The sequence below is a fragment of the Athene noctua genome, chromosome 1, assembly GCF_965140245.1.
Source record: "Athene noctua chromosome 1, bAthNoc1.hap1.1, whole genome shotgun sequence".
Lineage (NCBI taxonomy): Eukaryota > Metazoa > Chordata > Aves > Strigiformes > Strigidae > Athene > Athene noctua.
Window position 1 is genome coordinate 464,288 of NC_134037.1, and position 27,331 is coordinate 491,618.

General features: G+C 67.3%; 2 protein-coding genes and 3 non-coding genes across 8 annotated transcripts; 1 reads left to right on the forward strand and 4 right to left on the reverse strand.

Moving 5' to 3' along the window:
• Positions 1-141: 141 nt before the first annotated feature.
• Positions 142-214, reverse strand: TRNAA-AGC (transfer RNA alanine (anticodon AGC)). Its single transcript has one exon. It is a non-coding gene; the product is annotated as a tRNA-Ala (tRNA).
• Positions 215-521: 307 nt separating this feature from the next.
• Positions 522-14,689, reverse strand: TMEM214 (transmembrane protein 214). Its single transcript, XM_074920510.1, has 17 exons — positions 14,514-14,689; positions 14,031-14,239; positions 12,149-12,299; positions 10,971-11,105; positions 8,419-8,501; positions 7,988-8,093; positions 7,473-7,554; positions 6,211-6,312; positions 5,958-6,099; positions 5,734-5,825; positions 5,557-5,605; positions 4,867-4,971; positions 4,534-4,651; positions 3,051-3,147; positions 2,118-2,286; positions 1,275-1,426; positions 522-996 (listed from the first exon to the last, which is right to left on the reverse strand). The coding sequence occupies exons 1-17, from the start codon at positions 14,650-14,652 to the stop codon at positions 870-872; spliced, it is 2,058 nt and encodes a 685-aa protein (XP_074776611.1). The 5' UTR covers positions 14,653-14,689; the 3' UTR covers positions 522-869.
• A 592-nt stretch (positions 14,690-15,281) lies between these two features.
• Positions 15,282-15,445, forward strand: LOC141956580 (U1 spliceosomal RNA). Its single transcript, XR_012632952.1, has one exon. It is a non-coding gene; the product is annotated as a U1 spliceosomal RNA (small nuclear RNA).
• Positions 15,446-17,325: 1,880 nt separating this feature from the next.
• LOC141956581 (U1 spliceosomal RNA) lies at positions 17,326-17,489 on the reverse strand. The gene has a single exon (XR_012632953.1). It is a non-coding gene; the product is annotated as a U1 spliceosomal RNA (small nuclear RNA).
• Positions 17,490-17,962: 473 nt separating this feature from the next.
• MAPRE3 (microtubule associated protein RP/EB family member 3) lies at positions 17,963-25,228 on the reverse strand. Of its 4 annotated transcripts, none has more exons than XM_074895222.1 (7): positions 25,122-25,228; positions 21,129-21,256; positions 20,873-21,018; positions 20,585-20,786; positions 19,860-20,011; positions 19,080-19,232; positions 17,963-18,884 (listed from the first exon to the last, which is right to left on the reverse strand). In XM_074895222.1, exons 2-7 carry the CDS (start codon positions 21,247-21,249, stop codon positions 18,816-18,818), a joined length of 843 nt encoding a protein of 280 aa, XP_074751323.1. In that variant the 5' UTR covers positions 21,250-21,256; positions 25,122-25,228; the 3' UTR covers positions 17,963-18,815. The 4 variants fall into 4 exon arrangements, with proteins under 4 accessions (XP_074751323.1, XP_074751326.1, XP_074751327.1 ...); XM_074895225.1 differs by lacking the exon at positions 25,122-25,228 and adding an exon at positions 23,367-23,641 and having other exon boundaries at positions 20,630-20,786; XM_074895226.1 differs by lacking the exon at positions 25,122-25,228 and adding an exon at positions 23,367-23,629.
• Between the last annotated feature and the right edge of the window lie 2,103 nt (positions 25,229-27,331).

The window sequence follows — 27,331 nt, forward strand, 5'->3', positions numbered from 1 at the left end:
CGGACACCGGCTGCGCGCGCGGGACGTGCGTGTGCGCGCACAGCCGTGATCCCGGCCCACCCGCGGCAGCACGAGAATGTAAAATAAATGTAAAAGAGTTAAAAAAAAAAAAAATTAAAATTAAAAAATTAAAAACCGCCGTGGAGGATGCGGGCATCGATCCCGCTACCTCTCGCATGCTAAGCGAGCGCTCTACCATCTGAGCTAATCCCCCGCGCCGCCTGCTCCCCGCCGGCGCCCCCCTTCACCCCCGGTCCTCCGCCCCCCCCGGGACACGGGGCTGGGCCGGGGGCGCGGTGGCAGCCCCGTGGGACGGACAGACACACACACAGACACACAGACACACACCACACGGAGGGAACATGGTGCTTCTCAGCCAAACGATGGCGATTTTGGGGGTTTTTTACCCCATCACAGCCCCCGCGGGGGGGCGGACACCCCCCCCCCCCCCCCCGGAGGCATCTTCAGAGGAACAAGAAGCACGTGCGCTAATTAAAAAAAAAGGGGCGGGGAAAAGAAAATATATAAATGAGTCCAGTTCATTGAGGTGTGAACCACAGGGGAAGGGGGTGTGTGGGGAGGGGGGGGGGTGTGTGTGGAACCCCCTCGGGACCCCCCCGTCCGTTGATAGAGGCAAAGCACAAGGGGAACGGGATCGCTGACCCGGGTCAGAGCCCGGGAAGGACCGGGAGAGGCAAAGGGTGCGGAACACCGGGATGTGTTTCCCCAGGAAAGACAAAAACCCCGCCGTGAGCCCCAAAAGTCCCCGGGGGGGCGGCTGCCTCGGTGTCTGCGTCCCGCGGGGACGCTCCGTGGTGGCCGGGGAAGGGGGGGGTCCCGAGGGCGCCCCCGCTCCTCGGGAACGCGGATCAGTGTCCGGAAATCATGGCCAAGGCCCAGTTTGTGACGGCCAGGGTGGTGTTCTGCAGGTAACGCCAGGAGGAGGAGGTGAAGCTGCTCAGGTGTTGCCTCACGCAGTCCCACGACACTTCTCCGCTGGGAAAAACGAGGAAGGAAGGGTCAGGGGCCGGCCCCGGCCGTTCAGCTCCCCGGCGCGGCTGGGGACACGGGGGGGGCACACCCGGCCCACGGCAGGTGCAGAGCTGGGGGGGGTGGGCGCGTTTTGAGGCGACGAGGGGGAGCGCGGCGCCGTCGCGGTGCCACGTCCCGGCCCCTCTGCCCCGGGCAGGATGGGGAGAGCCGGGACTGACCCCCCCGGTGCGCAGCCACGGGGCAGCGCGGCGCCTGGGGAGGGTCACGGGGGGGCTGCTCACCCGCAGGAGTCCAGGCAGCGCTGCCAGCCCCGCTCCAGCGCCGCGGCCGCCCACTCCAGCAGCGGCAGGAGGCAGCTCCGCACCAGGAAGAGCAGCAGCTCCCGGACGCACTCGGCGAAGTGCAGGAGGGACTCGGGGAACCGGGACCGGAGCTGGGGGGGGGCAGAGAGCACCGGCGCAGGTTTAACACCCACCTCCCCCCCCCCCCAGTGCTGGTTGGGGGCCCCCGAGGAGCCTCGTGTGCCCGTTGGCCGTGGAGGGGGCTCTGCCAAACCAGCCTGACCCACTGCGGAACGTTAAACTTGTAGAATAATCCCGCGTTTAGGGCAAGCGAGATGGTTTTTGTGGGGGTTAAACCAACAGCAGCCCCGGCGGGGGAGCAAGGGCAGCCCCAGCCGGCAGCCCTCGGCCAGGGTACGTTGCCAACGGGGCAAGCGAACTCAGGGCCCGCGGGTCCTGCGCTGAACTACCCCCGTTTTAACACTAAAACCCCGCCTGCAGGTCAAGCAGCCCCTTGCCCGCGTGAAGCCCCTTCCCCTGGGCACCGAGTGCTGTGTCAGCGCTATTCTAATTGTATGTAAATCACCGACCAGCCAGGCAGGGGCTGGGAAATGCCCAACTCTGCGGGTTTTGTGTGTAAATGGCGCGTGGGAAGCCCCGTTGGGGTGCTGGATTTGGCGGGGGGGGAGCAGCCAGCACCGAGGCTTGCGCCCCCCTGAAAAAAATAATCATCTAAATAATCGTATAAAGAGTCTGTCCCGCGTGTGCCAGCGGTGACCTGGCGCCCGGCGGGTGACGGAGCCGCGTTTCGGGCGTCCCTCACCCCCCCAACCCCCTCCTTACCCACTCGCTGGCCCAGGGCAGGTCGTCACGGATCCAGGACAGGAGGGACGAGCAGTGCTGGCCCAGGGCCAGGGCCACCTCGCCGCCCGTGGCCCAGAGCAGCTCCAGCGGCGGCCGCAGCGCGGCCGCGACCCGTGAGGCGCCGGCGGGGAGGCTCCGCTCCAGCCACCTGGGGAAGGGCGAGCGGCGCTGGATGGTGGCACCGGCACCGCCCGGGGACACGCGGGCCGAGCTGGCACAGCGTGTGTCACACCTGCTCCCAGCCACGGCGAGCGACTGCGCAGGAGCTCTAGTCACCGCACATATGGGGAGCGGTAAGAAACTTGTTAAGAATAAGTTTTGAGCTCCAAACCCTAGAAAATGGGCAGAATGTCCAGGACTGTCAAGAGAAAGTCTGGGGTTGTGCTGAGGATGAGTTATGGGACAGCCTGGCAAAGAGACTCGGTGATTAATTAACTTGGCAAGGGAACTAACTTCTGAGTGGCCAGCAAGTGAACGACTTTCATTATAATATTAAAAAAAACCCGGGGGAAAAAAGGCCCCTGCCCAGGTTAAGACCCTTCCCCTGGGCATGGGGAGCAGCAGAAGCATTATTTAGTGCTAATTGTATGTTAATCACTAAGCCATCAGGATCTAACAGGCGCGTTCTGAAAAGTCCCAAACTCTGATTTTTGTGTCTAAAAGGAGCGTGAAAACCTGCTGGGGGGGCGCTTGGTTTGTGGGAGATTCCCCCCCAGGCCTGGACAGACACAACCACCTCCCCCAGAGCGCTCGGATCACAGCCCGGGCACGGAGCTGCTGTTGGGGGAGAACGGAGGGAGGGGGAGAACTCGAGCGCGGGGCTCAGAGTCCTTCCCGGCAGCGCAGGGGTCTCTCCCCGGCGAAGTGGGGGCCCTGCTGAGGGAAGAGCGTCACCCCCCCCCCAGCACTGACCTGTAGCCCTCGAGGCAGCCCTGGGAGAGCTTCTGGCAGAGGCGCTGGGCGGCCGGCAGGACGCCCGAGGAGCGGAGCAGGCGGGCGCAGGAGGAGGCTGGAAGAGAGGAGAACCGTTCCCTGAGCGACCCCTCGGCTCCGTCTGGCCCCGGGGCCTCTCCCCAGGGATGCAACACCTCTGAAAAATTGCTCCAAGATGGGACAAAACGCGGCAGGAGCTCCGGAGCAGAGAGAAAACCTGGGTTAGGGCAGCCCTGGGGGAAACCCCCCTGCCAAGAGGGGCCGGGCGGGGGGTCTGTCTGCAGCGCCAACAGGAGGAACTGATGCCTCAAACGCTGATGGGCACAGAAACCCCCAAGGAGAAGCTGCGGCTGTTGTGATGAGTCTAAGGAACGTCCCCCAGGGAAGCGGGAGCGTATGGAAGGCTGCACCCCCCCGCTCCCCGGTTGCCAAATTCCTCAGATAAACCTCAAAGCGGGGGAGAGGTGGGCTGGGAGAAGCCAGATCTCTGATCCAGCACAAGGACACTCATCACTGGCTCCGCCTCCAGAAGAGGTGACAAGGCTGATAAGAGGTGGGCGTTCTGCCCCAGAAGCTGGAGGATTGTTCAAGAAGCAGGAATTCAGCAAAAATCTGCGGGAACCGAGGAAAAAATAAAGGGCAGGGTCGAGCACAGCCACTGACTCAACTGGAGGAGGGGTTGGTGCTTCCCGCACCCCCTCAGCGCTCACACAGAGCCCCGCTCCCCCTTCTCCCTGGCTCTCATGCAAATGATGTCATTAAATACCTGCCTCGCCTCGTCTCGTATGCAAATCAGCCACTAAGATGAACTTAAACAGTGACAGAAAACGTTGCTGGGTGTGTGGCCCCCACCCAAGATCCCGGACCTGAGACAAGGCTGGATCCAGGGGCGGGGATCCGGATTCCTTTGACTCTCTTTCTTTCCTTTCTTTTCCTTTTCTTTCCTTATAGATTTATAAAATACGACAGTGCTTCTTACCCTTTTGCAAGCTTGAATTGTTTCTACCCCAAGTAAAACATTTTAACTGGCTGTCTGTTGTCGTTTCACCTTAACTGAACCCGAAGGGATCACAGAACCTTTAGGACTCCCAGTCCAGATTGTAACAGGCGGGGATCTGGATCCTTCAACCCTTTCTCCTCTCCTCTTCTCTTTTTTCTTTTCCTTCTCACAGATTTACAAGAGACCACATCACTTATGATCCTCTCCCAAGTTTAAATTGTTTCTACCACAACTAAAACATTTTAACCGGTCACTTGGTGCCGTTTTAACTGAACCCGAGGGGGTCACAGAACCTTTACAACTCCCTGGGCTCCCAGTCTGGGGCGTGACAACAGCCCAGGTACCCCCAGGTACCCCCCAAAGACAGACCCAGGGGGCCGTGCTGCGCCGGGGCCACAGCCGGGCTGTGGAGGGGTTTCTCCGAGCCCCGACACCGAGCCCCGAGCGGAGCCGGGGGCTTACCCTGGAAGGAGCCGTGTGTCCGGACGTCGTGCAGGAGGAACCCGGCGGCGAAGACCAGGAGGACGAGCAGCAGCCGCGCCCAGGGGAAGCCCCGGCCCTTCATCTTGCGCAGCAGCTCCTGCGCGGGCGGGAGGACCAAGGACGAGGCCCCGTCACGGCGCGGCCGCTCCACCCTCCCACCCCCGGTTTCCCAGTGAGACCAGCGTCACCCGCCGGGCAGCTGGGAGGGCGGGCAGGGGCCAGCACCGCCTGCCCGGCCGCGACGCCAGCGCGGAGCCCAAGGGCGGCCGCCGGCCGGGCCCCCCCGCGCGCCCCGTCCCTCCCGGGGCTCACCCTGCAGGCGGCGTCGCAGGCGGCCACGTCCTGGTCGCGGTGGGGGCCTCTGGCCACCAGCTCCTCGTTCGTCACTTTGAAGGAGCGAACGGTCTCCTGCAGCGCCTGCGGGCAAACCGCCGAGCGCCGGCGGGACGGTCGGGGCCGGGGGGACCCCTGCGAGCGTCCCGCAGCGAGACCCAGGGCGGGGCTGCTCCTCCGGGACCTCCCCACTCGCCACAGCGCCAGCAAAGCCAGGCTTAACGGGGCTGAACCCCAAAGGTCTGCTCCCTGCCAGCAGCGCGGCAGGGCCCGTCCCCAGGACAAAGCGCCGGCTCCCGAGCCGGGCAGGGACGTGCCCCCGCGGGTCCCACGGGACGCCGCTCGCGCAGGGACCTTGTGCAGCAACACCAGGACGTTGTTTCCCCACCCCGCGTCGCTCCTCCTTTCACAGAATCACTCAGGCTGGAAAAGCCCCTCGGGATCAGCGAGTCCAACCCTCAGCCCGACTCTACAAAGTTCTCCCCTACCCCACATGCCCCACAGCTCATCCCAACGGCCCTGAAACCCCCCCAGGGATGGGGACTGCCCCCTCCCTGGGCAGCCTGTGCCACTCTCGGACCACTCTTGCTGGGAAACATTTTCTCCTCCTGCCCAGCCTGAGCCTCCCCTGGGGCAGTTTCCAGCCATTAATCTGTGCCTGTCTCCTACCTTCTTGCCGCTGCCGTCCCAGGACTCCAGCAGATGGTTCAGAAGCAAACTATGGGGGGGGAAAGAAACGACAGGGCTCGGTCGGGAGCTCCGAGAAGCAATTTAAGAGCCCAAAATGGCAGCGGGCTGGTGCTGGCCCTGCTCAGAGCGGCAGGACAGCAGCTGGCACGAACCAACCTGGACTGTGAGAGGTGCTTGGTGTAGAGCTGCCTCCAGACGCTGAAGCTGAGCGGGTCCAGGCTCAGGCACTGGCTCAGGGAGGTCAGGAGCTGGGAGCAGAGCAGAGCAGGGCCTCACTCCTGATCCTCGCTGCACAGCCGCCCGCCCGCCCCCCAAAAACCTGCCGGCGGTGGGTAGGGGCAGGGAGGAGGGGACCCGGCGGCCACGCGCTCCCCGCTCACCTCTTTTTTCATGCCGGGGGGGCAGCTGGGGGTAGCTCTGGAGAGGAAGGAGGGGAAGTAGGTGTGCAGCGTCGTCTCCGGCTTGGCGCCGAACGCCAGCACCTTCAGGCGAGGGTAGAGGCGCCGCAGCTGCTCCTGCAGGCTGAGGGGAGACGGCGCGGGGCTGCGGGGGGCGGCCAGCCAGGCCAGCGGGGCGTTGGCCCCACGGCACGGCCGGCGCTGGCAGGGGGGTGCCAGGGGGGCGTCGGTGTACCTGGGCGGCAGCGAGTTGTTGGGCATGAAGGCAAAGTCCAGGAGGGGAAAGAAATCCTTGGGTCCGATCATGCCGAAGCCTTTGGTCAGGTTTGGGTGCATCCTGTGCAGAGACAGAGGCCGTGAGCCGCGGTGGCCACTGAGCCCAGCGCGGGGCCAGGCGGTGGGAAACGAAACGTGGTCAGAGGAGAGAATCTACAGACAACTAATTCAATCAAGGGTCAGAAAGATGAGGGTGAACTGTGACGTTTGGCTCCATCTGCCCTGCGGCAAAACCAAGCGCAGCGCTCTCGTTAAGGTAAAGCAGGGAAAAAAAACCAGAAACGCTTAAATAAAGCTCTGGGAGCCTTTGGAAGGGCGGGGGATGCCCCTCGGCACCCGCCACGGAGCTGCCCCCCAGCTTCCCCATCTCCCCGTGGGCTGCCAGAGGCCGCGGGCCGTGGTTGCACCCGCAGCCGCAGCTACCGCACGCGCAGGGACAATTCTCAGGTTTCTGAAACCCGGTCGGACAAGATTTTGAATCGTGGCCCAGGTAACCTTGATTACTGATAAGAAGTTTATTAAGAACAAGCTTTGATCTCCAAACCTTGGACAAACATCCTGGACCATGAAAGAGAATGTCTGGGATTCCTTAATACTAAAAACCACCCCCCCCAGGGGCAAAAAGGCCCCTGCCCAGGTTAAGACCCTTCCCCTGGGCATGGGGAGCAGCAGAAGCATTATTTAAGCCGTGTGCTAATTGTATGTTAATCACTAAGCCATCAGGATCTAACAGGCGTGTGTGGAAAAGTCCCAACCTCTGATTTTTGTGTCTAAAAGGAGCACAAAAACCTGCTGGGGGGGGGCGCTTGGTTTGTGGGAAATTCCCCCCAGGCCGGGACAGACACAACCACCTCCCCCAGAGCGCTCGGATCACAGCCCGGGCACGGAGCTGCTGTTGGGGGACGGCGGCTGCCCTCCCCCATGTGAAGGCCACCAGAGCCACCTGTCCCGACCCCCGGGCAAACGCCACCCTCCTCCTCCTCCTCCTCATGGGGAAGAGCTCTGCACCGCGGCGAGGGAACCCGTGCAGAAACCCGGCGTTTCCACGGCACAACCGGCAGCCACAGAGGCGCCGCGAAGGCAGCGCGGACGCCCCACCCCACCGGCAGCCCCCATAGATCAGAGATAAATTTTTTTTTTCCCCCCCACCAGCACAGCGCGGACCCGCCTGCGGCGCCCTGATTTCTGTGAACAAAAGACAGGCGAGGAGGCGTCACTCACGTCAGCAGACGGTCCAGGTAGGCAACGGCGTACGGGGAGAGAGACTTGATGCCGAGCACCGGGAGCATGACGCCGAGCCAGACTGCGGGAGAGAGGCGGCGGTGAGACCGGGGGGCGGGAGGGCGCCCGCTGGCCCCTGCCCTGGGCACGAGCTCCCCGGGGCCGCGGGCAGCGGGGCATCGCGCGGGTGCCGGGACCACAGACGGAATTTAAGCCACAGGGAACGGTGAGCAGCGTCACACCGGGTGGCAAACCCCGACGTGGCGCTGGGGACACCCCAGCTGGGTTGAACCCAACAATCTTGAGGGTTTTTTCCAACCAAAATGGAAAGATTTCATTCCCAGACGAGCGCCTCACGGGCCCGGGGCGCCCTCTCCGGTGTTCCGGCAGCGGGACGGCGCGTTTTGAAGCAGCCCCCGCGCCCGGGCGGTGTCACCAGGGGGAGCAGAGAGGCACCGGCAGTACCGGGGGCCGCCCCGGCTTTCCCCCCCACCCGCTGCCGGGGATGCTCTCACCTTTCAGGCCCTCGTGGAGGTCGGTGAATCCGGCCTGTCCCAGCGCCCAGAGGACGGTCAGACACTTCGCCGGCCTGTTCTGGTGGGACCGCAACACCTCCAGGTACTGCGGCCAAGAGGAGAGGCGTTGAGAAAACCCTCCGCCCGTCCCCGCCCAACGCCGCGGCTCTGCCGGGCCTGGGAGCAGCCCCCGGCCCCCCCTCCCACCCAGAGGGACCCTGTGGCCGGCGGGTGCACCCCCAAAACCTGGGGAAGCCGAGGCACCGGCCCCGCGTGGCGCTGCTGAGCCACCGCAATCACCCGCTTGCCGTGGAGAAGCACAACCCCAAAATCCCCTTTTCTGCCCCAAGGTTCCCTCATTTCTGGGGGGCAGCCTCGGGGGGGGGAGGAGCAGCGTGGCCGCGCTGGGGGCCCCCCCAACCCCAGCTCACCTTGCCCAGGTTCATGGTGGCGATTTTGGGCCTGTCCAGCAGCACGGCCTGGATGCAGATCCTGTACCCGTGCAACGACTCCCCTGAAAGGGAGCACAGGGAGGCACAGAAGAACGTTAAACACAACTCTGGTGTGTCTGAAATAGGTTTTAAGGCCCAGTGAAACGTGCTCAGGACCGAGCGACCCTGTAACATTCCCAGGGCAGCCGGAACGCTGCTCAACCTGGAGAGTGTCCTCAGCCTGCTGCTTGTGTAGTCCCAGCCCAGGGCGGGTTTAAATCCCAGCCGGGCTAATCCTACCCAGCGGGTTTAACGAAGGACGGTTCATTGACTGAACGCGGGGTTTGCCAGATTAAGAGAATTCAGCACATTGAAACCGCTCGCTCTGCCCAAGCTCTGAACAGAACATCCCCAAGTCTGTCTCGGAATTGTGCGAGATGAAAACTGGCGGGAGGAAGAGGAAGGAGATGATGACCCCGAAGATGACCCTGAGGCTGCAGCAAGGATTGGAACCAGAAGAGAATTCGGCTGAGGCAGGGGACTGTAGAGGATTTTAATCAATGATGATAATCAAGAAGTAAAAGGGTTTTTTTGGATTTAGGTCCGACACCTCCCCCGCTGTGGCACCCCCAGAAATCGGGGGGTGACAGCCCCCTCTGCACAGACCTGCCCTCCAAGCTCCCCACCACAGCGGTGTGGGTCCTGACCCCCCCGGCCCGTCCTCTGCCCAGGACCCCCCCGCAAGGCTCCAGCCCAGGAGCAGGACAGAGCCCGCAGACCCTCACACACCCACCAGCAGCTTCCTAACCCCCCCGGCCAGCTCTGCCCTGTGAAACAGCGCCAGGCACGGCCCCAACTCCAGGAGCTTCCCTGGGCTCCTTGCCCTCTCGCTCATGCTCAAAAGAGGGTTCAAAATTTCACACTATTCCCCTTGTTTTGATCAACTGGGCGGGTTTTGGAAACAAACCGCACGTGGGGCCGCTGGCTGCCGTGCTCTGAGGGCAGGAGCGGCCGCTGCGCCGGGGCCCCGAGCCCCGTGGGGAAACCCCCCTCCCGCAGCGCAGCCCCAAACCAGCTTTTGCCAAGTTTTGGGAGGCCAAAAGGCCCCGTTTTACAACCTGGCGTGAAAAACTGCCAGGAATTGGGGAAGGAAAAGGCAAAACCAATGGAGCAACCCCGGAGCAGCAACGCTGTGACTGAAACAAGGGAACTCCCAGCTGAGTGCAGGGGGGGGGCACCACGAAACCACCGAGCTGGGAGATAAGCACAGTGGAACAAAAGCTGTTAATTGACCCAAGGACAGAATTGAGTGGACTAGGGGTGAGCTTTTCCTCGTTAACACCGGGAAAACCCGCCCTCGAGCAGGAAAAAGGCCCCTGCCGAAAAAAGCCCCTTCCTCGTGGAACACGCGTGGTTAAAAACCAGAATATTGTGACGTTAAATGGAGGCGAGACCCTGCGAGGAGCAACAAGCACGAGGAGGGGCCAAACTGATCAGTAAAAAGCAGGGAAAAACGGCGCTTGGGGGGTACAAACGCCCAGCGGGCGCCACCCGGGGCGCGGCGGCTCTGGGAACCCCCCCCGGCACCCGCTTCTGTGCAGACTCCGGTGGAACAACGACCGCCACTCGCTGAGGTTTTGGGCTCGTTGGGTAAAAGCCCTGGGATTCTGGGGATGGTGGTTTTGGTGTAAGGCCTCGTCCCCACCATCCTGCCCTCCCCAGCGGAGCCCCGGGGACTCCGACGGCCGCTTTCTGGGGTTGGGACAACGAGTGACTCAAAGGTGTGAGGCCTGAACGGAGATTTTTGTACAGGGGGCAAAATTCCTGGATTGGTGAGTATAAAATTTAGTTTAATTGCTTCCACAGAAGGTGATAAAGTGACATGTAGATGCTCGGCCTTAATTAATCAGGGGGTCAGAGCCGAGCGCGTGCCAGGGAATCACCAACCACAGGGTCAGAGCCTGTTTGGGTGGAAGGGGAATGAGCCGATCCACGAGCCCTCCCTGTAGCCCTTCGGGTTGTACTTTGAAAAACTGGAAACGGTTCAGGCGAAATCCAATGTCCGAGAATAAAATGGAAGAAAAAAATATTGCAACCAACAGCGGCTGAATGACTAAATGATGGTGAACAGTGGCCGGAAAACGGGTCTTTGTGATTTAACACCGTGTTACAACTGATGCTGTTCTGCTGTTGCTTGGGAAAATGGGATGAAGGGTCTTATGTTGAGGCCTTTATGTGTGGGGATCCTAACACTTTACAAAAAAAAAAAAAAAAAGTGGATTAGGAGGATATATGTTAATGCTGAGTACTGAGGAAAAGGGACAGGACTCTGAGGTTTGGGACACCGGCGCTGTGCCGCGCTCATCTCTCACCCCCCCGATGCCTGTTCCGCTCCTCCAGCCCGAGGCCCCGACGCCGCTGTGCCTGGGGCACCTGCCCGGGCAGGGGTCCCGTCCTAGGGGGGCAGGTTCCCACCCCCAGCAGCGACCCTGCAGACCCCCAGCCCCAAACCGCCGCGGGGAAGAGCCCCGGCGCCGCCGGGCGCGTCTCACCTGGGGCTTTGTCCAGCTCCTGCAGCATGGTGTAGACGCAGTGGTCGAAGAAGAGCTCCAGCACGCCGGACGACCTTCCCAGCAGGGACCGGATGATGCTGCGCAGGTCCTTGCTCACCAGGCAGTACGGGTAGTCTGGAGCCAAGAGCAGGGGAGGGAGAGCTCAGCCAGCGGCTCTCCAGCGCCGCGGAGCCGGGCGCGGGGCAGCGCCTGGGCTCGGGGTCCCTTTTCCTGCGCCGGACGCGCCCAGTTGGGGCTCCGAGGGCTGCGCTTTGCTCAGCGCTGACGCCGCGGGACAGACGCGGGTTTGGAGAAGATATTCTGCTCCTTGCCCCCCCCGGCCGCCAGCGCCCAGAGCCAGGGCAGCCCGAGGGACGGTGCGTGAAAGGGAAACCCAGGCAGAACGGCCCCTGCAGAGCGCAGACGCCCGCGAGAGATTCCGGAATTCCGCGGGAGGCGGCGCAGCTCATGGGCCCTTACGGAAACGGGTGACTAAGGGGAGGCTCTAATTTGCCAACGTACAGACAATTTTATCCTCTTTGTAGTCAAGGGAAGTCGGTTGTAGCGGTATCACAGAATCAAGGAAATAACCCCCATTTTATCTGCTGAATGAAGAACACGGTCTTGTGCCTTTTCTGTTACCAAGTTTCCTGAGAAGGTTTTGGCACAGGAAAAAAAAAACCAAAATACCCCACGTTTGGAGCGGAGAAAGAAATCAAAGCCAAGCCCAAACGTCTCAGCGTGCAGGGAACAAGCCTGAGCTGTGGGACAGGCTCGACCCCTTTTGTCTCAGGAAATTTTTTCCTTTCACATCTGTGGCTGTTTTGGTCCTGCCCGCTCCAACGCTTCCCAAACCGCCTCTTTAGCGAGCGGCCTTCAGCCTCTGCTCTGAGACACGCGGGTGAGATAAACCCGGCTGAGAACAGCCCCGAGCTCCTCCCAGCACCCCCGCCGGGACCAAGGCAGTCGGCTCGATCATCTCCCGGCCCTTTTCCAAATGAAAGGATTCTGTGAGACTGTCCCAGGGCGGGGGGGAGCGGTCGGAGGTTCCATCACGCCTCTACGCGGCCCCACGGGGTTTAAGGACCCCGCTGAGCCGTCCCGGAGGCCGAGCACCCGCCAGCCCCACGGCTCCGCACCCCGCGGCCAAGCAGAGCGGCAGGTTGGGGAGCACTGACCGTGGGGGTGCTGGCTCAGCAGGGGGTCGCTCCTGGGCGCCTGCAGCTTGTAGTTGAGGTACCCGGCCAGGTCCTTCACCCAGACCGAGGGGTTCTCGGGGAACACGCTCTGGCTTTTATCCAGCTCCTTCTGCAGATCCGCCAAGTCGAGCTGGAAGCAACAGACAGAGAAATTCAACCCGGGATGCGCAGAACCGGCTGAAAAGGGTGGGAAGACGATGGGCAACTTCAGCTCCTAAGGGAGGAGGGAAACGCTCCCCCCCTCCCCACACAGAGACCCCCCGCCCCAGGCCACCACCCACTAACGCAAACCTGGAAACAGCGTTTAGTTTTCTACTAGCAAGGCATTTTCTTCAGATTAGCAAAGCGGGGAATAACAAAACCCGCACGGGGAACTGCCACAGAGGCTGCAGAAAGGCGCAGAGAGACGCCGGGACGGGCTGTGCCGGCACAGCCACCAGAACCAGCTCGTCCCCTTCCTCGGAGCCTCGCTCCACCCCCGCCGGCACGCCGGGCTCCGCCGCCCTCGCTCCCACGGCAAGCACGGCCCAGGGCCGGCCGGGAGCTCCGCGAGGATCCCCAGAGCTGGCTCTGGGCGGGAGAGAGCTCGAGGCCGCAGCTCGGCGAGGATCAGCCCAGCGTTATCCCAACCCCGCCGGTTTGTGTCAGCACCGACGGGCAGCTCCGCGCCCTCCCCCACGGTCCAGAGCCGCCCGACCCGCGAGCCACGAGGCCAGGCAGCGGCTCACGTCCCCTCGCCCTCCTCCTCCCGCGCTCTCTGTCACCAAACTGTCTGCTTTTAAGCTCAGATTATCTGTGAGCTCACGCCCTGTCCCCACTTCAGCGAGTTTAGGAGACGCAGCTCAGGCAGGGGCTGAAGTTTTGTAGAGGGCGACGTCTCCCCGCGCAGCGGATTTCAGCCCCAGCACGTTATTAAATCCGAGCCGGGAGCCTTTTGTGGCATCTTCATTTCAGCAACCGTTTTGAAAACAGGAACGAGAGGGAAAAAACAGCTGCTGCCACCTCGAAAACCGAAACACCACTGCCCGATGGCGTTTGTCGCTGCTGAGCTGCGTGGAGCCCCCCGGCCGCTCCCCCTCGGGAACATCTGCCCCGACCCGCAGAGACGCCCCGACACCCACAGAGACGCCCCGTTCCTTCTGCTCCCGGCGGTCCCCGGGGGCAAAGCTGGGTGCGGAGAAGCGCCTGCGCCCAGCGGAGCGGAGGAAACCCCCACCCCTGCGGCGGGGGAGAGCGGAGGGTGCTGGGGGCAGCAGGGGGTGGGGGTGTGAGCCCTGCCAGGCCACCGCTTGCCCAGTGACACTTTCCCTCAAGCGAGGGACGATTCGGGGCTCCCTTCGGAAACCCGCCCGTGCTCAGACACCAGGGAGACAGGCGAGAAGGAGACAAACGAGTTCTACAGATCCAGCCGAGAGGCAGGGAGCTGCAGGAACGGCCGCGGCCGGTGACGCTTCCTGAGGATTCCTCCCAGACAGGGAGTGGGTGAAGAAAGAAACCGGCGCTCCCCTCCCAGCCGCCTCCCGCCGCTCTGCCTCCTGCTACGGCAAAAGCACAACTTCTCCGAGCAGGAGCCGCGTCTCCTGGGCCAGCCCAGCGCTCGCCGCAGCACCCGGCACCACCCGTTCCGTTCCCGCAGCACACAGAGACGAAGGCGGGGACACACTAACGAGCCCAGGGGGGTGTCCCGGCACGGAGGGGACAGGGCGTGGGAGCTGGCGTCCTCCTCCCGAGCCGTGATGAACCGAAACGCGGCACCGCGCTGGTCCCGCCACTCCCTTCAACCGGGTTTAATGGCGCCCCGAGCGCTCGGGAACGGGTCAGGCTGGGGACCGGCACCCACAGCCCAGCCGGGCACACTCACGGCTCTGAGGGCTTCCTCCAGCGAACGGCATTTGCCCGGTTTGACGCCGGCGTCGTTGCCCGACGGCTTCTTGCTGCTCTTCCCGGCGTGGTGCTGCCGCCGGGGCGGCTGCTCGGGCGCCGAGGCAGGAGGGACCTGCTCCTTGTTCTGCTTCTTCAGCGCCTTCTCGAAGCCCAGCTCGAAGATGGTGTCGGAGGTGGCGATGGGCGCTGGGAGGCGGGAGGAGGGCGCTGTGGGCTGCCGGCGGGGCGTGGGGCGGCCCCGGGGCCCGACACCCGCCCTGGGGAGCCCGGTTGTGCCCCGCGGCCGGCCGGAGCTCCCGGCCGCTCGCCCGCGGGCTCAGCGGGGCCGCTCGGGGTTAGGCCACGCGGCGTGGGGGCCCCCCGCAGCCCCCCGCGAGACCCCCCGGCCCCGAGCGGACCCTCCCCGGGGCCGCAACGACCCGCCCGCCCCCCGCCACGGCCGCGACCCCGCCGCACTCACCGGCCAAAGGCAGCGCCCGCCCCGCGTTGGCCTCGCCCAGAGCGCGGCGGTTGCCGGAGCCCCCCGCAGGCCGCCGGCCCTTCCGCACCACCTCCCAGCGCCCGCCGGCCGAGGCCGGGCCCGGTCCCGCCGCCGCCATCGCCGCGGAGCGCGGGGGAGCGGGAGGCGGCGGCGGCGCCGAGGGGCGGGGCGCATGCGCGCGCCGCGCACGCTGATTGGTTGCGGCCGGGAGCGCGTGCCGCGCGCGGCTGGTGCCACGTCTCCGCCCCGCCCCGCGGGAGGAGGCGGGGAAAGAGCGCTCCGGCCCCGACCAGGCTCCGCCCCGTCGCTGCCCCGAGGCTCCGCCCCCACAGTGGCCCCGCCCCGGCGCGAGCTGAGCCGCCGCCGGCGAGAGCGGCCCCGCCCAGGAGATCGGCAACGGGCGGGGCCTGAGGGGCGGGGCGGGGACATGCAAATGAAGGGGGGCTCTGCGCGGCGCCGCCAAACTAGGATTCGGCGGGAGGGGGCGTGGCCACGTGGGAGGTGCCGCGACGGTGGGGCGGGACTTGTGGGCGTGTCCATGCAGATGAGCGGCCGCGCGGCACGACGGGACGGACCCCGCGCCCGCCCGGCGGCGGGTCCGGGCGGTGCCGGTCGGTGCGCGGGGCCGCGCGGGGCGGGTCCGGGTCGGGGTGTCGGGGTGCGGGGCGGTGCGTGTGCGTGTGCGGGGTGTCCGTGCGCTGTGCGTGTGTCGGTGCGGGTGCGGGGTGCCGGGGCGCGGGGCGGGTCATACTTACCTGGCAGGGGAGACACCATGATCAGGCAGGTGGTTTTCCCAGGGCGAGGCTCATCCCCTGCACTCCGGGTGTGCTGACCCCTGCGATTTCCCCAAATGCGGGAAACTCGACTGCATAATTTGTGGTAGTGGGGGACTGCGTTCGCGCTCTCCCCTGGCTCTTCCGTCCCAAAAGCAGAGAGAGAATTCCTTTGTCTCGCCGTTACCGTCTCCTCTCCCCGCTCCCGGCAGTTCCCCGCTCTCTGCGGTCACCACAACAGGTTTTCCCCCCGTTCCCCGTCTCCGCGTTTGGAACTGTCGGTCCCTGCGGGCTCCTCCCCACAGCCCGTCCCTCCGGTCGGGCCCGTCCCGGGCCGGCGGCAGAGCGGGAGGTGGAGCCGCGGGCGCTCCCCGAGGGGCACCGGGACGGGCTCGGGCACCCGCCACCCCCTCACAGAGTCCCGGAATCCTCTGGGTTGGAAAAGCCCTTGCAGCTCCCCCAGCCCGACCACGACCCTCCCCCTGACCGTTCCCAACTCCCCCAGATCCCTCAGCGCTGGCTCAGCCCGACTCTTCAACCCCTCCAGGGATCCCGGGGACTCCCCCCTGCCCTGGGCAGCCCATTCCAACGCCCAACAGCCCCTTCTGCACAGAAATCCTTCCTCAGAGCCAGCCTGACCCTGCCCTGGGCAGCTTGAGGCCATTCCCTCGGGGCCTGGCGCTGGGGCCTTGGCTCCAGAGACTCATCCCCCCTCTCTGCCCCCTCCTGGCAGGGAGTTGCAGAGGGCCAGGAGGTCTCCCCTCAGCCTCCTCTGCTCCAGACTGAACCCCCCCAGTTCCCCCAGCCGCTCCCCAGCAGACCTGTGCTCCAGACCCTGCCCCAGCTCCGTTGCCCTTCTCTGGCCACGCTCGAGTCATTCAATGGCCTTTTTGGGGTGAGGGGCCCAGAACTGAACCCAGGAATCGAGGGGCGGCCTCCCCAGTGCCGAGCCCAGGGCTCAGATCCCTTCCCTGGCCCTGCTGGCCACGCCGGTGCTGACACAAGCCAGGATGCCGTTGCCCTCCTTGGCCCCCTGGGCACACTCTGGCTCATTCTCACCCCCCAGCCCCTCTCTGACCGGCAGCTCTCCAGCCACTCCTCCCCAGGCCTGTAGCGCTGCTGGGGGTTGTTGTGGCCCAAGGGCAGCCCCCGGCGTTTGCCCTCAGTGAAACTCCCCCAGTTGGGCTCAGCCCATGGCTCCAGCCTGCCCGGGTCTCTCTGCAGCCTCCCCACCCTCGAGCAGACCAACACTCCCACCCAGCTGGGTGTCAGCTGCAAACCGACTGAGGGTGCCCTCGATCCCCTCGTCCAGATCATCAATAAAGATGTTAACCGGGAGCGGCCCCAGCACCCAGCCCTGGGGTTCCCACTCGTGACCGGCTGCCAACTGGATTTAACTCCCTTCACCACAACTCCGGGCCCGGCCACCAGACGGTTTTTTACCCAGCGAAGCGTGTGCCCATCCAAGCCTCGAGCAGGCAGTTTCGCCAGGAGAATGCTGTGGGAAACGGTGTCAAAGGCCTTAGTGAAGTCAAGGTGAACAACATCCACAGCCTGTCCCTCATCAGTAAGCAGGTCGCCCTGTCACACACCAGGTTTGCCAGGCAGGCCCTGCCGCTCATAACCCGCTGACCGGGCCTGACCCCCTGGCTGTCCGTTGTACGACATTTGACGGCACCGAGATGTCCTGCTCCGTGACCGTCCTGGCACCGAGGGCACACGGACAGGGCTGGAGTTTCCTGGATCCTCCTTCCTGCCTCTTGCGGATCCGTGTCCCATTTGCCCCCCTCGGGTCCAGCGGGACCTCCCCAGTCAGCCACGGCTCCAGGTAAACCACGGGCAGCGGCTTGGCGAGCGCATCTGCCGGCGCCCTCAGCACCCCCGGGCGGAACCGGCCGGACCCGCGGGCTGCGCGACCCCCGGGGGGGCTGGGAGCTGCCGGGAGCCGAGAGAGCGGGCAGCGAGGAGAGAAAGGACAAGTTGGGGTAATTCTTGGTCTGCTTTTGGGACGGAAGAGCCAGGGGAGAGCGCGAACGCAGTCCCCCACTACCACAAATTATGCAGTCGAGTTTCCCGCATTTGGGGAAATCGCAGGGGTCAGCACACCCGGAGTGCAGGGGATGAGCCTCGCCCTGGGAAAACCACCTGCCTGATCATGGTGTCTCCCCTGCCAGGTAAGTATGACCCGCCCCGCGCCCCGGCACCCCGCACCCGCACCGACACACGCACAGCGCACGGACACCCCGCACACGCACACGCACCGCCCCGCACCCCGACACCCCGACCCGGACCCGCCCCGCGCGGCCCCGCGCACCGACCGGCACCGCCCGGACCCGCCGCCGGGCGGGCGCGGGGTCCGTCCCAGCATCCCTCGCGGTGCGTAATTTGCATGAACCCGCCCAAAGCTCCCCGCCCTGCAGGCAGCGGCGCGTCCCGTCTGGCCACGCCCCCTCCCTACGATCTACATAACCCCGCCCCGCCCCTCATTTGCCCGCCCACTCCCGGCGGAAGGGGGCGGGGCTTCCCGCAGCCCCGCCCCCCGCTGACATTTCCCCTCTCCCGCCGCCGCCCCCGGCACCGCCAAACCCCTCCTGCAGCCCCCCCGGTAACCCCCCCGCACGGGGGGGCCCAGCACGAACCCCCGCGGGCCCGGAGGAGGTTTTACCACACGAGTTTATTTTAAATAAAACGTAACACAGATGCAGCTGCGCAACCGGGGGGACGGACCGGAGAAGCGATGCGATGGGGCCAGGCGGGGGGGGGGGCACACGACATGACACGGCGGGGGGGGGGACCCGGGGGGTCCTCGGTGGCCGTGGGCGAGCGGAGTGGGGAGTCCCGCAGCAGGGAGAGGGGGGGCTACCGTCCCCACGCCGCGGAGGGGACACGCTCCCACCCCCGGGACCCTCTGTCCTGGCCTGTGGGGGGACCAGGTGCCCCCCCCGCGCCCCCCCCCCCCCCCTCCCTGCCTGCACCTGCCCGCGCAGGCAGGGCCGCGTCGTGGGGTTATCCCTCTTCCTGGGATCCTCGAAGCGACGTTTTCCTCCTCCGGGTGGGCGCTGAGCCCCCCTCCCCGCAGCTGCCCCCCGCCCCCCCCGGGGCCGCTGTCTGCAGCCCCCCCCATGCTCCCCGGGGGCGGGCAGGGCGCGGGCAGCAGCACGTGTCTCCCCCCAGGCCTCCATCTCTCACGCGTGGGGCGGCCGCGGGGCCCGGCGCCGGGGGTCGGGGTGAGGCTGGGGGGGACGCGACGGAAATAAATAGAGGCTTGGGGGGTGGCGAGGGCCGGGCCGGTGCGGTCAGAGCCCCGTGTCCCCCCCCGCGGGGCCCCCCCGCTGCCCTCGGCGCGGGCAGGGCCGCGCTCCCGGCGGGACGGGTCGATGCTGGAGCCGGCGGGTTCCCGCCGGAGCGGCCGCGATGGCGCGTGACGGTGCGGGACGAGGCGCACGGGGGGCTCGAGACCTCGAGTGTCTGTGGGGGGGGGGAGCGGCGCGGGGGGAGCGGGCCGGGGCTAGTACTCGTCCTGGTCCTCTGCCTGCTGCTCCTCCAGCTCGTCGTCCTCCGGCGGGGCGAAGCCCTCCTTGGGGGGGGGCAAAGGGGGGGGGTCCCGTTAGCACCCGGGAGCCCCCACGGTGCAAAGCCCAAACCTCCCCCCGCGGCCCCGCAGGCACCGAGGGAAGGTCGGGGGGGGCGTGGGGGGGTGTCTTATCCCGGGGAAGCCCAAAGAGCGGGCTGAGGGGCGGGGGGGTGCGGGGCTGGGGCGGGGGGCGCTCACCTCCGTGGCGTAGAGGACGCTGACGATGCCGGTGATGATGGGGCTGTTCTCGTTCTCGTGCTCCTGGCAGATCAGCTCGATGTCCCGCAGTTTGCTGAAGTAGAAATCCCGCTCCTTCTCCAGCCCGTCCACCGTCAGCTTCAGGTCCATCAGCTGCAGGCGAGAGAAGGGGGTTGTAAAGGGAAGAGGCTTTGGAAAACTCTTTCCTCTTAGGATGTTACTGTTAGCAAAAATAATTAATAAATAATGTTTTACAGGCTTAATTAACAGAGCGCAGGTGCTCTAGGAACACAACTGACAGTTTAAGCCACTTAGAAAGGCTCGGGTGTGAAAAGCTCGACATAGATTAAATATCTGTTAAACAGAACATTTTGAGTGTTTTCTCAGGAGTCTGGAAGTGAATTATGATGAAGGTTGTTCAGAAGACGAGTAACCGTGACGAGGGAAGGCTGCGTCAGTGGGCAGCGGTGTCCGACGAGGGCTGGAATGGAACGGGTAGAACCAGTGGGAACTGGGGAACCCAGTGGGGTTTTGAAAACTGGTGATGAACTGAGAGCTGAAAGCTCCCGGAAAACCACAAAACCTCTTTGCGTTGTGCGTCAGATCGTATCTAGAGGCGCTTTCTGTGAGCTGCGGCCGCTCCCCGAGGGGCCGCCCCAACTCGGGGCTGTCCATGAACCAGACCCAGAGATGCCCCCGGTCTGGGGGAGTCCCCCAACAGGGGGGTCCCTGCCCTCCCGGTGTGCCCCCCGGCGCTGCGGGCGGGGGCTCTCTGCCTACCTGCTGGTTGAGCTCCAGGATCTGCGCGTCGGCCTCGGTGCCCCCGTTACGGGTGGCCGGGGAGTTTTTCCGGAGGATGCTGCTGGGGACGTTGCTGAGGCGGGCCGGGTTCGGGGTGCTCTTGGGGCCGGTGGGAGAGGTCCTCTGGGGGACTTGACAGCAGACGGGCATCAACGGGTTAATACCAGCCCCGGGGGGGGGCTGCTGGCAGGGACCCCCCCCTGCACCGTGCGGGGCCAGGAGGCAGCAGCAGGCAGCAAGGGCGGGCAGAGCGCTGGGGGCTGAGCCGTGGCTCCGGGGCGTCCTGTCCTCTGCCTCAGTTTCCCCTTGCCCACAGCTCGTGGCCTGGCCGGGCTTTGCCGTGGGATGTGGCAACGGCGGGGGGGGGGGGTATCAGGTCTGGTTCTTGGGGTGCCCCTGCGGGGCTGTCACAGGGACCCTGCAATGCCCACGGAGCGTCGCCCACGGTTGGGAGCAGCCTGGCAGCAGCGGGGGGGGGACACACACACAAACCGCCCCCAGAGCTGGGTTTGAGGAGGAGGAGGAGGAGGCAGCCGAGCTCTGCCCGGCCCCCGCGGGTCCCCCCGCCGTCCCCTCCGCCCCGGGACCCTCCCCGGTCGCAGGCAGGCAGGCAGCGGGGCGCAGGCAGGGGAGGTGCGGGGGGGGTAAGGCCTGGCCGCGGGCAGAGCGACGTGGGGCGCGGGGGGGGGACACCCCGACATTACCTGCAGTGCCAATGGGTTTCTTGGGTTTGTTGAAGATGTGATCACCTGGGTTTGGGGGGGGCGCGACGTCCTGGCCCTGCCGCGCCAGCAGCGGGTTGTACTCCTTCCCGTCGTAGTTGGCGTCGAAAAACTTCTTGAACCACTGGATGAACTCAAAGTTGTCCTGGAATTTGCCCTTCACCAGCCTCTCCACCGCGATGATCTGGGGAGGCGACGGGGGGACGCACACGTCGTCGGGGCTCACGGGCCGTCCCGGCGCGACCCCCCCTCACCCCGCCGCAGACTTACTTTGTCCACCCCCATTTTTTTGAAGGCGGCCTGCAGCACCTTGAAGTTGTGGATGTACTCGTGCTCCAGCTTGGCCTGGAACTTCACCTTCCGCAGGTGGACGCAGCCGGGGAACAGCATGTCCATGAACTGGCAGTAGGCAGCCCCTGCGCCGGGCCCACAGCGCGGCGTCAGGGCGGGGCGGCGGCGCCGCGTCCGTCCGTGCGTCCCCCCCTGCCCGCCCGGGGCCCCCCCCCGCCCCTTGGCCGCGCCCCACCTGAGCAGAGCTGCTCGATCTTGGTGTAGTTGAGCTGGAGGGAGTCGTTGACCCAGGCGAGCATGTCATGGCGGCTCAGGTTCTCGCTGGTCACCGACGTCGAGTACACATTGACGGCCATGCCCCAGCTGCCGGGAGAAGGGGGGGTCACCCCCGCGATGCTGCACAACCCCCCTCGCCCCCTGCACCCCCAAACCCAACAGCCCACGGGGGGTGCCCACGGAGAGGCTGCACCCCCAGGGATGGTGGAGGGGGGGACACACACAGGGACACACGCGGGGGTCCCGGGGTGGGGGGGGGGACGCGGGCACTGCCCCTGCGCCGGGGCTCAGCTCCTTCCCCGCGCGTGGCCGCGGGGCTCCCGGGGGCCCCGTAAGCAGCTTACGGTGCCCCCCCCCCGCGACTTCCAGCCCTCGGTGGCTGCCTAATCTGCCGGGGGGGGCAAGCGGGGTCCATTAGAGCCGGGCTTAGAGGGGCAACATCTGCTCCCAGATGGCGGAGGGCTCGGCCCCGGGGACCCCACGGCCGCGACGCAGGGCTGGGGTTTGGGGGGGTGGTTTGGCGGGGGGGGCACCGAGACACCGTCCCACCGGCTCCCGCCAAACGCTTTGGAGCGGGGACTGTCCCCGTCCCGCTGCCCCCTCCGCGAGAGCGGGGGTCCCCGTCCCCCGTGTGCGTGTCCCCCCCCGCACAGCAGCAGCGTTAATCCGCTTCCCCTCTCCCTGGCGGGGGGGCGCGGGGCTCAGGGCCAGCTGCTGGGGGCGGGGGACAGCCCCCCCTTAGCCCCCTCTCTCCAGCTGCCACAGCCCGGGGGGGTCATGTGGGGCCGGCGAGGGGGGGCACCACCCGCACCCTGTGCCTGGGAAGGGGAGGGGACCCCAATGCGGGACCCCCTGGGGTGCTGTCACCCGCCCCCCCCCCCCCCGGGCACCCGACTGCGAAGGGGGGGGAACACGCTGTCGGCCGCAGCCCCCCCCTCAACGCCGCCGTGACTCAGCACCGGTGACACCGGCACAGCCGCGCACCCCGGCCGGCCGGAGCGTCGCGGGGACCCCCAGCGCCCCGCGTCCCCCCCCCGCAGCCGGGGGTGTCGGTATTTTTAGCCGCAGCAGCAGCTGGAAACGAGGCCCCCGCGGGCGCCGCCAGCCCCCCGGCACGGCGCGGTGGGCCCGGCGAGGGTGGAAGACCCCCCCCAGCAGCCGGGGTGCGGGCAGGGGGGTGTCCCCCCCCCGTTTTTCCGTCAGCGCCGAGCTGAGTCATGCGCGGCGCAGAGCCAGAGCCACGCGCACTGCGGTGCGGCCGCCGCGGCGCAGCCGGGAACCCGCCAGCGCTGCCGGGGGGGACGGCAGCCGGGGGGGGATGCTGGGGGGCTGCCTGACACCCCCCCGCATCCCCCCGCCATCGCCGTCCTTCCCGAAATAGCCGGGAGCAGCTGCCAGCGCCCCGCGCTCCCGGCGGGTGCCGGAGCCTCCGGGGGTGACCCCGGTGCCCAGCCCCCGCCCGCGGGGCGCAGAGCCACGAGCGAGGCCCCCCCGCCCCGCCGCGGGGTGCTCTGCGTGGCCGCGGTCACCGGGACCCCCCCACGCCGCAGCCGGGGGTCCCGGGCAGGCAGCCCCCCCCACTGAGCGAGTCTGGGAGTGCACCCCCAAACCGGGGTCGGCCCCGGGACCCCCCCCCAGCGCGGTGCAGCCCCCCGACGCCGTCCCAGCGCCTCATCGCCCCCCCCCCCCCTCGCGTCCCGCCGGTGCCCGGGCGAGCCCAGGCCCGTGCCGGCGGCCGCGGGGGTTCCCGGCGGGATGAACTCGGGGCGTCACCGCGCCCCGGCCCCGCGAGCACCCCCGAGCCCCGCTGCGGGCCGGGCGGCGGGGGGACGCTTTGCCGGGCCGGGCCTCCCGGCGGAACGCCGCCGCGCCGAGCACGCCCGGTGGAATGACCGAGGCTTGCGCCAGCCCTCCGGCCGCCCCAGCCCCGACGCCGGGCGACGGACGCGCCTCCGGCCCGGCCGGTTCCCACGCTGCCTCCCGCCGGCAAAAAAAAAAAAACCGCAAACTAAACCCCACAACCAACCCGATCCTAAAAATGAGAATTTAACCCCGGATCCCAGCAAACCGTGGGGAGAGGAGCCGGTCCAGCGCCGCGGCCCCGGGGAGCAGCGGCTGGGCTCTGGCAGCGCCGCGGGGGCCCGGGCAGCCCCCCCGCGCCGTGCCGCCGTGCTGACGGGGCAGGGGCGATGCTTACCGCTGCATTTTAATTGTCCGGCCGCTGACGGAGGCCCGACGGCGAAGAAAACACCCGGGCGCTGTCTCTGCCCCGTCCCGCCGCGGCGCCCAGAGGCCGTCCGGGCCGGCTCCTCCGCCAACGGCAGCACCGGCGTCCCTCGCCGGGCCCGGGGGGGCTCTGCCCAAACGACGCGAGAGGAGGACGAGGCCGGTGCCGCGGCGGGGCCAGCGCCGGCTGCCGAGAGCGGGCGGGCAGCGCTGCCCGGAGAGGCCGCGGGTCGGTGCCGGCGGCGGCACCCGCCGTGCCGGGGCGAGCTGGGCTGCGGCGGCTGGCGGCTGCTATTTTGGGAGCCGTCCCGGTGGCTTCTCAAGTGACAAATACGCGGAGGGTGGCGGTGGGGAGCGGGGGGGGTGGCAGACAACCCAGCGGGGGCTGAGCCGCGCGGAGCCGCCGCGGGGCTGCCCGGTGAGCTGGCAGCGAGTCCCCGCTGCGGGCACAGGGGGCCACTAGCCCCCGGCCATCACATATGTGCCCCCCCAGCGCCGCTTCCCCGGCCCCCGAGGCGTCCCCGGCCCCGCCGGGTTTGCCCGGGCACCCCGCGCCCCGCCGGGTCCATCCCGCAGCACCTTTCCCGGTTTCCCGGCTCTTTCGGCGGCGGCAGCGCCCGTCCCAGCCGGTGGAGGGAACCGGGGGGGTCAGCGCGACCGCGGCTGCCGCGGGGCAGGGTCCCCCCTCCCGCTCCGCTCCCGTTAACCTCAATACCTCGAGCGGCGGCGGCGGCACCGGCATCCCGGGATGTCAGCGCCGAGGGCTCTGCCGCGACTCGGACCGGGGGGAGCGGCAGACCCTCTCGCCAGCCCCCCACGACCAGGACCGCGGCCGAGCGCCCCCCGGCCCCGGCAGCCCCCCGAGGAGAGGCCCCGCGTGCTCCGGTGACGCCAGCGTCCCCCGCTTCGTCCCCACGCCCGTGGCGGGAAGGACCCACCGCGGCGGCACACGGTGTCCCCCGGGGAGCCCCGGTGGCTCGTGGCGGGGGGGTGTGTGGGGTGTGCACCGGGATGGGCACCGTGACCCCCATCCCGGCACCGTTGGACGCCTGCGCTGCCGCCGTGCCGGGCCCTGGCGTGGCACCACCGGGCCGCCACGAGGGACGAGAGTGTGTCACGCTTCCGCGGGTCACCGCCACGGCCGCCCCGGCCAAACCGGCGCCGTGGAACCCCCGCCCACCTGCCCCGGTGCTGTCACCCCGCGGGACGGGACAGGCCTGGCCAGCGAGACCGCTGCACCGGCGGCGACCGGGGGGTCTCCCGGGTGATGCCCGGCAACCGGCGGTGCAGCCTGGTGACCGGTGGTGACACACGGGCCGTGGTGATGCCCGGTAAGCGGCAGCGATGCCCGGTACCCGGTGCCGCGCAGGGCCGGGACTACAGCTCCCGGCGTGCCGTGCCGTGCCGTACCGGGGCCGCGGCCCTGCGGGAGCCGCAACCGGGGCGCTGGGGCGGCCGCCGCTGAGTCAGGCCGGACCCCGCCGCCACCGGGGGGACCCGGCCGCGCCATCATCCCCCGGTGCCCCCCCGCACGGCGGTCCCAGCCGCTCCATGCCCGGGAGCCCCGCACGGACACCCTCTCCCCCGGCCCCATCACCACCGGAGGCCCCAGTGGCCCGCCCGGTCCCGGGGGGGGCCGGTACGGGGATGCGGGCGGTGGCGGCGGCCCGGAGCGGTGCCGCCCGGTGTGTGCGCGCCCGCTCCTCCTCCCCGTGCCCGCACTCACCGCGCTCGGGCCGCTCCGCGCCGCTCCGCTCCCTCCGCACCGCGCCGGGCTCGCCGGGACCGGGCCGGGACCGCACGGGCCGCCCGCGCATGCGCCGACCAAGCCACGCCCCTTACCCCGCCCCGTAGGCGGACCCGGGACTCCGCTCCGCATGGCCACGCCCGCCGCCGCCGCCGCCATGGCAACGCCGCGGAGGACACGCCCCCTCCCCTGCCCGTCGCTCTGGCAACGCCGGCCCCGCCGCGCGCACAGCGCCCCCTGGCGGCCGCCCGCCCCCCGGGACCCCCCGGGACCCCCCGGGACCCCCCCCAAAGCGTCTCCCGGAGCCCTCGTGCCCCCCCGCGGCATCCCGGGGGACCCCCAGAGCCCAGCGGCTGCCAGCAACCCCCCCAACCCCCGGAACCCTCCCCCCCCCCCGTGTGTGTGTGCGGGGTGCCCCCCCCCATCACCCAGCCACGCTCGGGGGGGCTCTGCGACCTCAGTGGGTTTTTTTGGGGGGGGGGGACACAGACACAGATCGACGCGTGCCGCCCCCCATCCCCGGCCCCCCCCGCGCCGCCCCCTCCCCGGAATGAGGCGCCGAGGCCGGTCGCTGTCAGAACGGTCTTTAATGAGCAAACAAACGTACTGCGGGGTCCTAAACGGCCAGTATGCAACTACCGGGGGGCGGGCAGGGCCCCCCCGCGCCGGGCTGCGCCCACCCGCCCCCCGCACCTACAGGGACCATCTAGGGGGAAAGTGCACAAGGGACAATTCACGGCTGACACGACCCCGGGGTGGGGGGGGGAGGGAGAGGGACCCCCCAGCACCAGCGCGGCCGGAGCTGGGGGGACGGGGGGGACACACACCCCCCCCCCCCCCGGTGTGCCGGCGCCACGCGCACCCCGACCCCCCCACCCCACCGGCGCGGGCGGGGGAGCGGCGCCGGCCCCGTGAAACGGGGTGTGAGGGGTGTGGGGGGGTCACGGAGGGAGGGGGACACGCGTGTGCCGCGAGCATCTCGCTGGGGGCGTGTGGGGGCGCGGGGCTGGCGGCGCCTCGCGCGGAGAGCGCACACGCGTGTGCGAGGAGCGCCGCGCCAGGGCGTCACGCGCGCGTGCGGACACGTCTGTGGGGCGGCACACGCGTGTGCGCACGCGCGCGGCAGGAGGAGCTTGCCGGCACTTCACGTGGAGGGATGAACGACTCACCGAGACCGTGCACGGCCTGACACACGCGTGTGCACACAGACGTGGCAGGAGGAGGCTGCTGGCACCTCGCGTGGATGCGTGTGTGTGCACACGTGTGCTCTGGGCACCTTGCTGAGATCACGCATGGCGTGACATGCGTGTGCGCACACACACGTGGGGCAGTGAGGAGCCTGCTGGCACCTCGCACGGAGGGATGCACGTGTGCGCGATGAGCATCTCACTGAGACCGTGCATGGCGTGACACACGTGTGCACACAGGTGGGACAGCGAGGAGCCTCGTGGCACTTCACGTGGAGAATGTCCGTGTGTGCTCATGTGTGTGATGAGCGTCTCACTGAGACCATGCAGAGCGTGACACATGCGTGTGCACACACACGGCAGAGCCTGCTGGCACCTCACACAGATGCACATGTGTGCACACGTGTGCTATGAGCACCTCACTGAGACCATGCAGTGACACACACACGTGCACATGCATGCACGGCCTGACACACACGTGCGGCAGTGAGGAACCTGTCGGCACTTCACATGGAGAATGCACACACGTGTGCTCACGTGTGCTCTGAGCACCTCACTGAGAATGTGCATGGCATGACACGTGCACACACACACGCACGTGTGACACACGTGGCAGGAAGAGCCTGCCAGCTCCTCTCACGGAGGGATGCACGTGCATGTGCACATGTGCTATGAGCACCTCACCCGAGACTGTGCATGGCATGACACATGCATGTGCACACACATGCATGGCCTGACACACACGTCAGCACTTCACATGGAGAATGCACACACATGTGCTCTGAGCTCACTGAGACCATGCAGTGACACATACGTGTGCACAGGCATGCGCGGCCTGACACACATGTGTACACACATGCACGTGTGACATGTGCACACACACATGTGGCAGTGAGGACCCAGCCAGCACCTTGTCTGGATGGACACAGCTGTGTGCACATGTGTGTGCACTGAGCACCTCACTGAGACCAAGCATGGTGTTACACACGTGCACACACACAC